At 38.8% G+C, this 14,659-nt stretch overlaps 1 protein-coding gene across 1 annotated transcript in view; it reads right to left on the reverse strand.

Annotated features, from left to right (window-relative positions):
- The window catches only part of SLC35F1 (solute carrier family 35 member F1), a 254,928-nt gene that overhangs the window by 21,020 nt on the left and 219,249 nt on the right, over positions 1-14,659 (reverse strand). The window contains exons 4-6 of the mRNA XM_063310704.1: positions 7,368-7,527; positions 6,704-6,860; positions 58-110 (exon numbers count right to left, since the gene is read on the reverse strand). Of these exons, the coding sequence (XP_063166774.1) occupies positions 58-110; positions 6,704-6,860; positions 7,368-7,527 (370 nt within the window). The remainder of the gene's footprint in view (positions 1-57; positions 111-6,703; positions 6,861-7,367; positions 7,528-14,659) is intronic.

The raw sequence follows: 14,659 nt of genomic DNA on the forward strand, positions 1-14,659 counted from the left end.
TCAAACATAATTTATTTTCTGAACAATAACCAATTGTAAAGCAACTTCCAGTCTTACCTATTTGCCAATCCCAGGGAACTTTTAACAATTCTTTGTGTTCCATTATGGCACTGGGGAGAAAATGAAGGAATTATTTGATAAGGGAAATTCAAATTATTTCCAATTATTTCCACAAAGTATACTGTTAAAGTACAGGAAATCTCATGCACATGTTAATTACTATCATATTTATCCAACCAACGCTCACTTTCTCTCTGTGCTTGAAATGTAAATAGAGTAATGAGAGCTACTAACACACAGTTCAGAGCTGTGTAAGGGCAGGAGTAGCCTTCCCAGTGAGTGAGGAGAGTAATGTAGAAGGAAACTTTTTTCCTCACCTGAACTTCCTAGACACTACAACAAAACAATGTATAGTTATAATAGTATATTAGCAATTGTAATAACAGTAGCAGCAAAGCCTCTGCAATATTACATTATTGCCCAAGTTAAGTGTCTGTTTCCATATTAAATCCTATCAGTTTTTCTGACTGTCTCAGTCTGGTTTCCCTAGAGGGGGAGAATGGAAAGAAACAGATACACACCGCATAGAATAAAGCATTACATTAATATTGTTACTGGCAACAAATAGATTATAATTTTGTCTTGACGTTGGGAAGAAAGTACCAAAAAAGAGATTAAAGTAAACGGACTGAAATCCTCTGTATTACTGAAAAAGTCAATCTCTCTCATATAGGTTATGCAGGGAAAGAAGAAGAGAATGCATGCACATAATTTGTTATGATATGTAGAAGTGTCTAGGCGCAGTGTCCAGATAGGGTTCAGTTTGATTCTAACCCCCTTGGAAATGGGGAGAATTAGAGCAGCAGCTAATTTAACAACACAATTCAGTAACGGCTTGTAGATTGTGACCACTATCTTCCTTCTCAATCCAACATCTGAAGCTATACTTGAACTTCCATCTTAAAAAAAAAACCTCCCAAGACTATGGGATGTTTACGCTAGGACAAATTCCAAAGCTGCTTCTACACATGGATTTAGAGGCACAGCAGGTCCAACAGCCATATGTGAAGAACCCCTTTTTAAAAATTAGCCTCACCACTAGAGGAACAAATGTTCTTTCCCTTTATGTAACCTCACAATTTAGGGCCCATGGGAGAAGGGGAGGGAAGGAAGAAGTCTCCGTCCTGAACAGAAGTTCTCTCATATAATATTGTACAACGCCCATAATGTTGGTGATTTTTTTCTTTTTACTGTCTAATTTGATACCCGTTTATAGTCATTTTAACTTCATGTCATCATATTTAACATCATGAAAAAACACATGGGCAGCTCACATTATTCCTTTTAGGTTGTGAAGACCAATATTTGCCTTACCACAGTCCAGGCCACACACAAGATCAAAGTATCATCAGACCCATGTGAATCCATAGTTTGTAGAAGTGGGGTAAGGGTGGAGAAATAAAATATAGAAATCCCAAACAGGAACTTTATGGAACAGGATCAGATCAACTGTCTGGAATAGAAAGATTCCTACACAGGCACCTCACAAACAGATTTCAACAATGGCAGATTTCAGTTATACTTTGTGTTGTTTTTGATCAGAAAGGCATGACTGGAATCTAGTAATTAATCAACATCATTCTTCTGTTGGTTGACTTAGGCTGAGATTCCTGGTCTTCACCCTGTAGTTTTTAACCAAACGTTTATTGGTTGTTTTGATATATATCCTACATGTTTGCCACTAGGCACTCAAGAAAGCTACAAAATAATTTAAATACAATTCATACTAAATAAAGTAGTGAAAATTAGTATGAATGTATCTTACTATAAAAGGCTTGGGCGAAGGAGTAAGTGGAGCTCAATCCAACACCTGAAGGAAAATGTGGTTTCAGTCCTGCTGACACGTTTTACCAATGCTTGTTTTCTTTTTCTAGGCTTTTATTTTGTGTTTTTTTTTTCCAAAAAACTTTTCTGTGGTTTTAGTATGTTTCTACCACTGTTTTTTAAACGGAATCATATTTTTTTGTTGTTGTTTATTCATTTAGTCGCTTCCAACTCTTCGTGACTTCATGGACCAGCCCACGCCAGAGCTTCCTGTCGGTCGTCAACACTCCCAGCTCCCCCAGGGATGAGTCCGTCACCTCTAGAATATCATCCATCCACCTTGCCCTTGGTCGGCCCCTCTTCCTTTTGCCCTCCACTCTCCCTAGCATCAGCATCTTCTCCAGGGTGTCCTGTCTTCTCATTATGTGGCCAAAGTATTTCAGTTTGGCCTTTCATATCATTCCCTCAAGTGAGCAGTCTGGCTTTATTTCCTGGAGGATGGACTGGTTTGATCTTCTTGCAGTCCAAGGCACTCTCAGAATTTTCCTCCAACACCACAGTTCCAAAGCATCGATCTTCCTTCTCTCAGCCTTCTTTATGGTCCAGCTCTCGCAGCCATATGTTACTACTGGGAACACCATTGCTTTAACTATGCGGACCTTTGTTGTCAGTGTGATGTCTCTGCTCTGAACTATTTTATCGAGATTTGTCATTGCTCTTCTCCCAAGGATTAAGCGCCTTCTGATTTCCTGACTGCAGTCAGCATCTGCAGTAATCTTTGCAGCTAGAAATACAAAGTCTTTCACTGCTTCTACATTTTCTCCCTCTATTTGCCAGTTATCAATCAAGCTGCCATAATCTTGGTTTTTTTGAGGTTTAGCTGCAAGCCAGCTTTTGCACTTTCTTCTTTCACCATCATAAGGCTCCTCAGTTCCTCTTCGCTTTCAGCCATCAAAATGGTATCATCAGCATATCTGAGATTGTTAATGTTTCTTCCAGTGATTTTAACTCCAGCCTTGGATTCCTTAAGCCCAGCATGTCACATGATGTGTTCTGCATACAAGTTGAATAGGTAGGGTGAGAGTATACAGCCCTGCCACACTCCTTTTCCAATCTTAAACCAGTCCGTTGTTCCATGGTCTGTTCTTACTGTTGCTACTTGGTCATTATACAGAGTCTTCAGGAGGCATACAAGATGACTTGGTATCCCCATACCGCTAAGAACTTGCCACAATTTGTTATGGTCTACACAGTCAAAGGCTTTAGAATAGTCAATAAAACAGAAATAGATGTTTTTCTGAAACTCCCTGGCTTTTTCCATTATCCAGCGGATATTGGCAATTTGGTCCCTAGTTCCTCTGCCTTTTCTAAACCCAGCTTGTACATCTGGCAATTCTCGCTCCATGAATTGCTGAAGTCTACCTTGCAGGATCTTGAGCATTACCTTACTGGCATGTGAAATGAGTGCCACTGTTTGAACATTCTTTAGTGTTTCCCTTTTTTGGTATGGGGATAGAAGTTGATTTTTTCCAGTCTGATGGCCATTCTTGTGTTTTCCAAATTTGCTGGCATATAGCATGCATTACCTTGACAGCATCATCTCGCAAGATTTTGAATAGTTCAGCTGGGATGCCGTCATCTCCTGCTGCCTTGTTATTAGCAATGCTTCTTAAGGCCCATTCAACCTCACTCTTCAGGATGTCTGGCTCTAGCTCACTGACCACACCGTCAAAGCTATCCCCAATATTGTTATCCTTCCTATACAGGTCTTCTGTATATTCTTGCCACCTTTTCTTGATCTCTTCTTCTTCTGTTAGGTCCTTGCCATCTTTGTTTTTGATCGTACCCATTTTGGCCTGGAATTTACCTCCGATGTTTCTAATTTTCTGGAAGAGGTCTCTTGTCCTTCCTATTCTATTGTCTTCTTCCACTTCCGCGCATTGCTTGCTTAAAAATAATTCCTTATCTCTTCTGGCTAACCTCTGGAATTTTGCATTTAATTGGGCATATCTCCCCCTTTCACTGTTGCCTTTTGCTTTCCTTCTTTCTTGGGCTACTTCTAGTGTCTCAGCAGACAGCCATTTTGCCTTCTTGGTTTTCTCTTTCTTTGGGATGTATTTTGTTGCCGCCTCCTGAACAATGTTGCGAACTTCTGTCCAGAGTTCTTCCGGGACCCTATCTACTAAGTCCAGTTCCTTAAATCGATTCTTCACCTCCACTGCATATTCCTTAGGAATATTAGCTCATATCTAGCTGATCTGTTGGTCTTCCCTAATCTCTTCAGTCTGATCCTAAATTGTGCAAGAAGAAGTTCGTGATCTGAACTACAGTCAGCTCCAGGTCTTGTTTTTACCGACTGTATAGATGTCTGCCACCTTTGGCTACAAAGGATGTAGTCAATCTGATTTCGGTGTTGTCCATCTGGTGAAGTCCATGTATAAAGCCGTCTCTTAGGTTGTTGGAAGAGAGTGTTTGTGATGCAGAGTGAGTTGTCTTGGCAAAATTCTATCAGCCTATGTCCTGCTTCGTTTTGTTCTCCCAGGCCATGCTTACCTGTAATTCCAGGTGTCATTTGACTGCCCACCTTAGCATTCCAGTCTCCCGTGATGAAAATAACGTCTCTTTTAGGCGCGTTGTCCAGTAGGTGCTGCAGATCCTCATAGAACTGCTCTACTTCAGCTTCTTCAGCATCTGTGGTTGGGGCGTATATTTGGATCACTGTGATGTTAGATGGCTTGCCCTGAATTCGAATTGAGATCATTCTATTGTTTTTTGGATTGTATCCAAGCACTGCTTTAGCCACTTGACTATTAATTATGAAGGCTACTCCATTTCTTCTGTGGTCTTCTTGTCCACAGTAGTAGATCTGGTGGTCATTTGATGTGAAGTGGCCCATTCCAGTCCATTTCAGTTCACTGACACCCAAAATGTCTATCTTTTATCTTGGCATCTCACCAATAACTACATCCACTTTGCCCTGGCTCATAGATCTTACATTCCAAGTTCCAGTGGTGTGTTGATCCTTAGAACATTGGATTCGCCATTCACCACCAGCACCATCGGCCGCTAGCCGTCATTTCGGCTTTGAGCTAGCTGTGTCATCACGTCTGAGGCTAGTTGAACTCATCCTCTGTTCCTCCCCAGTAGCATTTTGACCATCTTCCGACCTGGGGGTCTCATCTTCCGATGGTATACTGACATATCTCTGGTTGTACTGATCCATTTAGGTTTCACGGCAAGAATACTAGGGTGGGTTGCCATTACCTTCCCCAGGGATCGCGTTTAGTCTGACCTCTCTGTCATGACTTTCCCGTCTTGGGTGGCCCTTCACAGTTTAGCTCATGGCATCATTGAGGTGGTCAAGCTCCAGCACCATGACAAGGTAACGATCCTTTGCTGAAGGAATCATATTTATAGCCATTAAATATCCTGAATCTGTGCTATAGTTTTGGATCTACAACTAAATTTGTTTTAAAAACCCAGCATGTACACAGCATGTACATCTACTAAATCAGAGAGTAGGAGGGTGATTGAGCTGCTCCCTAAGTTTGTGTAAGGTGAAAGAACATTCAGTGATGTGCCAGGCGCTTCTAAACTATACAGCTCACCCTACCTTTCATTCATGTTCCTCATGTGTTTCATTTTATATTACGTATTATTTTAAAATTGTAAGCCACCTTTTTGGAGTTGCGTGGCCTTGAAATTTAATCAGTCAATCAATCATCCATGTTACTTTTCCCCCACATGCTTGAATCAGAGGTTCAGGATGAAAGCATTTACTTTCGAAGCTAGCTGTTTCCAAGAGTTGGTCCTTATTTTGCTTTTGACAATCATTGGCATGGTTTCCCTTTCTTCTGACAAGGAGAACATAGCCTGTGGATGCCCTTGTGGGCCTGCATGCACACAGTTGCTTACTAGACTCAAGGAGGTGTTGAAGACAATGGATCTGAGACATGGCAGAAATCCATTAAGTTGAAATATTAATACTGGTTAAGGTGAGATAGAGAGAAACCCAGATAATAGAGTCACTTCAGGCAAAAAGACTGTCCTGATTTAAAAGAGAAAAGAACTAGTGCTGCAAATATGCTGCACAGATTAAAAAACAAGATCCTCTTTGGAAGCCCCATAGATTTCTATTACTGAGAAGATCCCAAGTACTCTTTAAAAATCACTAAAATCATTGTAGCATATTAGATAATTATTTGGTTATCTTTTATTTTTAAGGACAAAACCAGCTGTTATGTGATTGCCTATATATTTTCTACTGGTACAGATGAGAAACAGGGACAAGACTGCACGGTGTGTGTTTGTGTGTTCGTGTAACAGGCTCCAGGGTCTAGCCTCTCCTTTTCCTCCCGAGGCTGTTTCTTTCCCTTTTATTTTTTAAAGACACCAGAAACATCATTGCACATATTGAGAGCTAGTGTGATATGGTGGTTAGAATGCTGAACTATGAATGAAGAGCGTTAGGTTTAAATCTCTACTTAGCCATAAAATTTATTAGGTGACCCCTTTTAGCTTAGTCTAGCTCTCAGGGCCCTGAAAAGATAAAAGGGAAGCACCTACTCTGAACCTTTTAGGGCAATAAAAATGAAGGAAATCTAATGTCTCTTTTGGCCATCTGTTTTTATGTGACCCATTCAGTAATTCCTTGACTGATATAACATTTAAAAACTTCTTTTCTATTAGCAAACAGGTATTTTATTTTGAATGATAGAATGAGAAAGCAAGATGGAGGGATTGGACCAGATGATCTGACCATTCAAGTTCAGTAATGTATAGGAAGACACACAGGAACGAATGGAATGTGAGAGAAGATGCCTATGGATCTTCCTCTTTTTGACATAATAGTATTGAGCAGATGCCTCTCTTTACTTACAGCTGAATTCCACTGAAGAAGGAACCAAAGAGTCCAATCATCCCTAGGAACTCCACCCTACTCAGATTCCGTACGATGTACTCCTCGCAGACATTGGAGATGCCATAGAGAGTGGCCCCACCTAGTACTAGAAGATCACCTATAAGTTTATTTTCCCCTAGGAGCAAAAGGATTATAAAAAGATATATCATAATTTGCTATTAGAAGCTCTACTTCATTAATTCAGAAATGCTCACTGATGAGTTTTATACCAAGGAGTTCTGGCTACCATGTCTGGTTCCTCCTCTCTGAAGGCAAAGGTATTAAATCTATGCATATGGAAGTTACCATACTCACAGATCCATGCCATATTGAGATATCATTCCATGCTTATTATGAAATGAACTCTGGCTCACAAAATATGGGGCAAAGATTCTACGGCCCTCCACAGGATGTTTGGAACTCCAGATACCCACAAGATTCCCACAGCAGTCTCAGCCAGCATGCACAGTAGTGAGAGGTGCTGGAAAAAGTAGTTCAGCAAGATCCCAAGAGCCACTTCTGAGACCCTAGGAAATCCATTATTTTCTCCAGCTACCTTGTTTCCATATGCAGAAATTTTCTGGGCACCGAGTAACAACAACAACAACAACAATAACGTTTTCTTCCAGTTTGCAAAACTCACCTGCTCCTTGCTGCCTTCCAACAAGAACATCTGCTCCTGCCATGCAGCCCATACCCAGAATACAGACCACAATACCGATGAAGTGCACTGCTTTATATCGTACCAGGAGGAAGAACCAAGAAAGTAAGATCACAACTGGAATCACAAAACAATCTAGGAGCTGTAGGGGAGAAAAAAAACAGTAAGAAAAGAAAGCTTCCTGAAAGGAGCTTTTGAATAGAGGATAGTCACACAAACCTGTAATACAGAAAGGGTCTGATTGAAATGGTTATTTCAGACATATCTGGGAAATGAGTTGGGAGCAAAACTAAAGACAGTTCCCTTGAAAACCCAGCACAAGAGGAATGCATGATTTTTCTTGGACCAAATAATGTTTTTAAAACTAGTTCTCCCAGGAAATTAAGCATCTATAGATGGGATGAATCCACTTTCTGGGGAGATGCTTTGTATTCAGAACGTCTCTTAGCTAGTATTATCACTATTAACAAGATCCAAACGGTTTCAGTCATTAAGCCATTGATAATTCCCATGATTAGTGTTTCTCCTCCTCCTCTGAAAATACAATGCACAGAAATTATCTGTGCAAATACAGCGTATTGCTACTATAAGCTTGAGCGTTTAAACAAGAACTGTATGTGTTGAGGTGTGTACATTTACAGACACAGATGTGTGCACACACACATACACTCATACAGTTAGAAGTATGAGAGTTAAAATGAAAACTGGAATTGAAGAGCTTAAGGGCACATTTGCCCGCTATAAGAAAACAGCATCACATAAATCATTGGATCTAAAGATTTCTGGGAGTTGTTTCATTTAATTGAGACCAGTTCACAATATATGCATTCAGGTGGAAGAAAAATGTCTGAATTTCCCCTTCCAACGTAAGATCATCAGAAAGTATTCCCAATAGATTCTAGGAGTCAAGCTGGTCTGCAAGATATTTGGGTGCCTAATGCCTGCCTCTGCTGAAAAAGATTGAAAAAGAGACAAAGCCAAGAGAAGGCAAAATAAAAAAAAATCCACCACAGTAGCTATGAATTAATGAAAATAAAGTTAGAAGGGAAAAAAAAAGGCCTCATTTGTTTTTTTTGTTTTGTTCCTATAAAAGGCCTGGGTTACTTACAAAGATACAGTGAAACAAAGATTCATAAAAACAATATAAAACATTACAAGTTGCCTCCTAAATTGTAAGAAGGAGGAAGCTTGTTTTCACTCCAAAGACAATACATTCCAAAGATTTTTTTAAAAGGATGAACAACATAATACATACTTTACACATGAATCCCTAAACTTTGAAAAAAATTAATTGCTACTGATCAGTGTTTGCCCTTCTGGAGACCAAGAAGACCAGAAGGGTTGATCAACCCTTCTGTCAAAGATCAACTTGCTGTACAATCCAGGGCATACCATGTGAAGTCCAAGAGACTGGTCCTTTTTTTTCTTCTTTTTAATTAACAGAACAGAGAAAGAGAAGGCAAGTTATATCAAGTACTTTCCACCATATGTCACAGTCTCTCCATCTCCTTAACTGCTAAATTTAATATCATTAAAATAAAAATGATACAAATAACTTACAGAGTGGTATCAAAATAAAAGACAACAGACAGACATGTAGGCAATATGCCACCCCCAAAACAAAACAAAAACAGGCAAAAGAAATATGCCAAAGCACGTACATGCTCACACATTTCTTCTCCAACCCTCTCACCCAGGCTTCATGTACAAACAAGCAATAAGCAATACCATTCCAGAAGTTCATACCAGACCCTCTTCAACCCCAAACAGGCAGCTTTCCCATCTTCAAACACCATAGGCAGAACACCCACATATTCAACAGCTAGCAAATTACCTCCCCCAAATTCCTGTCCAATACACAAAATACCATCCCAGAAATATCCCCATCCATCCATCCATCCATCCATCCATCCATCCATCCATCCATCCATCCATCATCTATCTCTATCTTACTCTCTCTATCTCTCTATCATCTATCATCTATCTTCCTCCTGACTTCCCCAGCCTCTCAGACTGGTGCAGGATTCTTTTTCCCTTTCCTTTTCTCTCTCCCCCCACCAACCCTCTTTGTGACAGTGCCTGTTAATTAATGAAAGGAAAGGGAAAAGATACGTGTTTTTGAACTAAGAGAAAAAAGAAGGATGAAATAGAGGTGAATGAATGAAGGTGGTCTCATCTTTTGGACTATAGTTCATGAATACCCAGAAGGAGGGGAATGTGTAGGTTTATTTATGAATGAAAGGGCTAAATATATCAGGGAGTATGAACTGGTGTCATCTAAGTTGTTGTACAGGCATCTGAAAATAGGATTCATCAGATGGTGAAAGTTGCCTGTTATGCTCCAGTTAATGGTGATAATAGAACTAGAGATGAGGTTTGGGGAACATTCTGAAAATTATTCTGTTAAGTGACATGATTGACTGGGTGAAAATGAAATGAGAGAGGACAGAAAAAGTGATTGGGCAATTCATAGACCCAAGAATGAATGAGAAAGGTATCGGCTTAGAAAAATATCTTTATTTCAATTATATGGTTGAATCAATGGTTAAGCCTAAGACTATTCATACAGTACATACATGTAGCAAAGCTATGAATATAAATCTAAAAGCATTATTGATTCAATTGTTTATGATGAAAGACTTGAGAGAAGCAGTGAAGGATACAAGGGTGGTGAGTGGTTCTGAATGTGGGATGTTCCAGATTTGATAACATTAGAGTGCTTCTTGGGAAAAATAGAAAGAGAAGAGAAAGCAGAATAACTGAAGGAAGAGAAAATACAAGACCTATATAAAAAGTGTTAGTAGGTATATTAATTTTCCAAAAGAATGAATGGAAAGTTGAGATGAGGAAATAGGTTCTGGAAGCTGGTTGGAACAGAGTGAAAGAAGCATGTTACAAAATATCACAAAACCGTATGGAGTTATGCCAGTGGAGAGACTGCAAAAGGATATTGGGTGGAAAGTGAAATGAAAGAGGCAGTGGGTAAGAAAAATGCATATAAGATAATGATTGCTACAAAAAGAAATGAGGAGAGAAATACTGGTGTATATTGTGTAATTTGTATATAGAGAAAAAGATAGTTACAAAGAATGTAGCCACCAGAGAACAAGGAAGGGTTAAGATTAAAAAGGGGCAGAGATAGGATGCAGATGTAACCAGAGAAATGTTAAAATATGGATGTGGTTTATTTATGGAGCTGCTTATGTGTGACTTGATTAACATGTGTGAAAACTGCATCGGTGCATGATGATTGGAAGAATGTTGTTATTGTTCCCCTTTTTTAATTTATTTATTAGCTTTATAACTTGACTTTAGTTCAGGAGCTCAAGGAGGTATAGAACACTCTCTCTTTATATTTTTCCCTACAACCACCCTGGAAGGTAGGTTGGGTTGAGAGAGAGAGTGATTGGTCCAAAGCCACCCAAGGCATGTCTATGGTAGAGCATGAACTTGAGCCTGGCTCTCCCTGCTCCACACACATACACAATCCAACACTGAGAAATGTGTGAACATTAAAAAGAAAAGTCATTCTATGTGTGTTGATTTGAAAAGAGCATATGATAAGTGAATAGGTTTGAATTATGGATGATTTTGTGTGAATATAGAGTTGGTTGCTGCTAAGAGTGGTCAATGATGGAAGGAAAGATTGTGTAAGTTTTGGGAATGCTGAGAGAATGGCTCAGTTTCAACACTGAGCAGAGAGTAAAACAAAGAAGGGTGATGTTTCCTTAGTTGCTTAGTGTATTTATGGATAACATACAGTAGAAAGAATGTGATGGCATTAACAGTGTGTTGGGGATGTGACTGTACATGCCATTTTTGTATGCAGGTGGTGCTCTGTTGTTGGTTGGGAAACTTAATGTTGTTTGGTGGATGCTAGATTATATGATGCAACGGATCATACAGATCTGACAATCAAGGCATCAAAGAGCAGGATAGTTGTGATGATGCTGTTGATGTAAATGTGAGGGCGAAGTAGACAACTGCGTTCGTTGCAGAGACTGGTTCCCATGTTAGCATCATTGTCCTGTTGTTTCTTGTTGCTTTTCAGAATGTTTCTGTTGGATGGTTGTCTGTATTCAAATATGGGTCTGCACCCAGTGCCTGAGAAAGGGCAGTGTCATTGTCCAGTAGCTGATTAAAAATTCATTTAAAAGGCTTGTGTTGTGAGCTACAGTATAGGTGACAACCAGTGATGTTTTGTTTTTGTAATCTGGTTTTTAAATAGTCCATCCTGGGAATAGACATGCCTCTACTGATAATGTTTATCCTGAAAGTGAATGATGGGTATGTACTGTATGCATCTCTGTTCACATCCTTTATGTTTTCTCTGCTTCACTGACAGGCTGATAGACCCAAACCTGAAGCATAGTAAGTCACAAGAGCAGTGGAGAAGGAAACTGGAACTAGAATCTCCAAATGATCCCCTTCTTTCCTTCTCCTTCTTCTCTTTCTGTTAGTCACTTGGAGATGTTACAGTAGCAGATCATGCATTAAACTGTTTGTTTGTTTGTTTTTCAAATTTTGTCATTGCCCATCTCTGCCAGTTTCCCTTCTTCTCTCCCATGGCATGTTACTTCTCCTGGTCTGGACCTCTTATGGAAGCAATCAACAACTAGAGATGCAAAGAATCTGGGATTTTATTGGGACATGATTTGCTGCAGGACAAACATTGGCTAAAGGTGCTAGACTAGAAGCTGGGAGACCATGAGTTCTAATACTGCCAGGCACGAAAGCCAATTAGTAGTCACTCTCTTTCAGCCCTAGGAAGAAGGTACTAGACAGCCATTTCTGAAAAATGTTACCAGGAAAACTGGACAGACCTCTTCCTATAGTCATCCAATGGACTCCAAGGGGCCATAACAACAACAGCAAATGAATATTTGAAAAATGGAATCAACCCAGCAAACTCAGAATAATTGTCAGGTATAATAGATCTGCATTGATTATCTCCATATAATACTTCTTTTATCTCTATAAAAACGTTATGATGCTTTTATTGGAAAAGATCTTTCCAATAAAATTGGAATTATCCATTCTTCCTTGGAAGAATGGATAATTAAATTGTTGGAATATGTCTCAATGTCTAGAATAACTTAATATTTTAAAAAATATTAAAACTGATGTAGAATTTAATTCTAATGGAAACCATTCTTGGACTGCAGTCTTATACATGGAATTACGCCACATCCAAAATTTGAGTTTTAGGGTTCATATCTTAATCTGATGTATAATTTGCAGTATCGATTTAATGTATTGTTTACTATTTACAGTCTTTTAAATTATTTGAACTGTGTTAGCCAAGCATTTTTAGATTGAAGCTCTAGAGGGACATGTGGGTTTTGATTAGAAAATGGATCTAAAATATCTTATAATATCATAAACTTCTAATGATGCATTGCAATATATTGGCTTTATGATATTTCAGAACTGTTGTTTATTCATCCATATTTCTCTACTTATACCTGCTTCTTCTATTTGTATCATTTATTTCTTATATTCTTTCAAAATATATAATGATTAAATGGAAAATAAAAGTAAAAATAAAATAAAAACATTATGGCTGCTTTCAATCTTATTAGCAGCATCCACATCCAGTTATTTAATAGAACCAAAGCGTTATTTAGTGGTCTGGCAGTTCTAGTTGCTATCCCTTGTGGGTCCTTTCCATGGATATTTTTCTGAATGCAGATTAACTGTTGCCCAAGTAGGACTATTTAGCTCCTCTGAATAATGTACCTACATAGTCTCATGGGGAAGCTTTCACTCCTCCCTAGGGCAATCCAGTGTTATTTGTATTTTTAGAAAAGAGGGTGGGGCCCTTGTCTGCTCTTGGAAACTCAACATGAGAACAACTGCAAGATTTATCCCTCCCATCTCAACATTTGGAGAAAGTGTGAGGTTCAATCTCACTTTTCATATTATCATAGTTACAAGGAAAACTGAAACATAAATATTTTATTGTTGTTAATATTATTATGCTCTATCTTTTTCTTGACATTTCTAGTTGAGCTTGGAAGAAAAACTGAAACATAAATATGTTGTTGTTGATGATATTATGCTCTATCTTTTTCTTGAAATTTCAAGTTTCTTTCTCTTCAAATCCCTAGTTGAGTTTATAAGTGAAACTATTATTCAGAACTCCATATTTCTCCCCACAAGAGGTCAGTGGTGTCAACTGCTTAAACTCTCAGGTAGTACCACTTTCTTGTCTGGAAGAATAATAGTATGTCGAGCTACCATCTCATCCTTATGCCTTATAAATTCAGCAATACGTATCTGCGCAGACTTTTTCTGTGTCTGTGGTTCCCTTTCCCTGTATAAAACAGGACAGGGAAAAGGAAGGCAGAGCAAGGGACAGGAAGCATGGGGAGACTAAGATGCACACAACACCAAGTAAAGGAATGAATGACAATGGGAACAAAGAGAATAGTGAAAACAACCTGAAGGAAACTTATTTTACAACAAGAGTTTAGATCAGTGTTTCTCAACCTTGGCCACTTTAAGACATGTGGACTTCAACTCCCAGAATTCCCTAGCCAGCCAGTCCACACATCTTAAAAGTTACCAAGGTTGAGAAACAGTGGTTTAATTTGTAATCTGAGATGAGTAAAATTTTAAATTCATGAGTTTGTGTGTGCTTTAATAAGAAAGGATAGAAATAATTTGAATTTTTAAAATGAATGTGTGAGAAAACTAAACTGGCATATTTATTTACCTAGGACATTGAATAATTAACTCTTGAGAATCTAGGTTTGAATCCCTATGTGTCTAACAAGTAATGTTGGCATCTGTTTTCTACTGACAAAATTCCCATCATTTACTACAGAAGAGGTCGATACAGCATGATTCTCTTGTGCATCTAGATAAGAAACATATTCAGATTGTATTTTTATGAGAAATTACCCAAAATTGCACTAAAAGGGAAAGAACTCAAGATTGTAAACATATGAAAGACAGATTGGTCAACCTCTGATCAGGGGTCCTGCCTACTCTACCAAAAACACCTAATTCACTATTGCATAGCAGGCTCATTGTTTTGATCTGGGAAATCAAAAGCAAGTATGGGAAATTTCAATTCCAGCTTGTCTTCTTCCTAAGCAGAAAGAAAAAGAGGCCACCTGAGCCTGTTCTGAAATCTAGTGCAGACAATGATGGAAACCAACCCTACCCCATGACTGTGCAAGCAGTCAACATTGAAGACAACACTGTCTATTCCTCAAAGCAACACAGGATAGAGGATAAACCCATCATAAGAAAAGAATTAAGTCTTG

The sequence above is a fragment of the Candoia aspera genome, chromosome 1 (assembly GCF_035149785.1).
Source record: "Candoia aspera isolate rCanAsp1 chromosome 1, rCanAsp1.hap2, whole genome shotgun sequence".
Taxonomy (NCBI): domain Eukaryota; kingdom Metazoa; phylum Chordata; class Lepidosauria; order Squamata; family Boidae; genus Candoia; species Candoia aspera.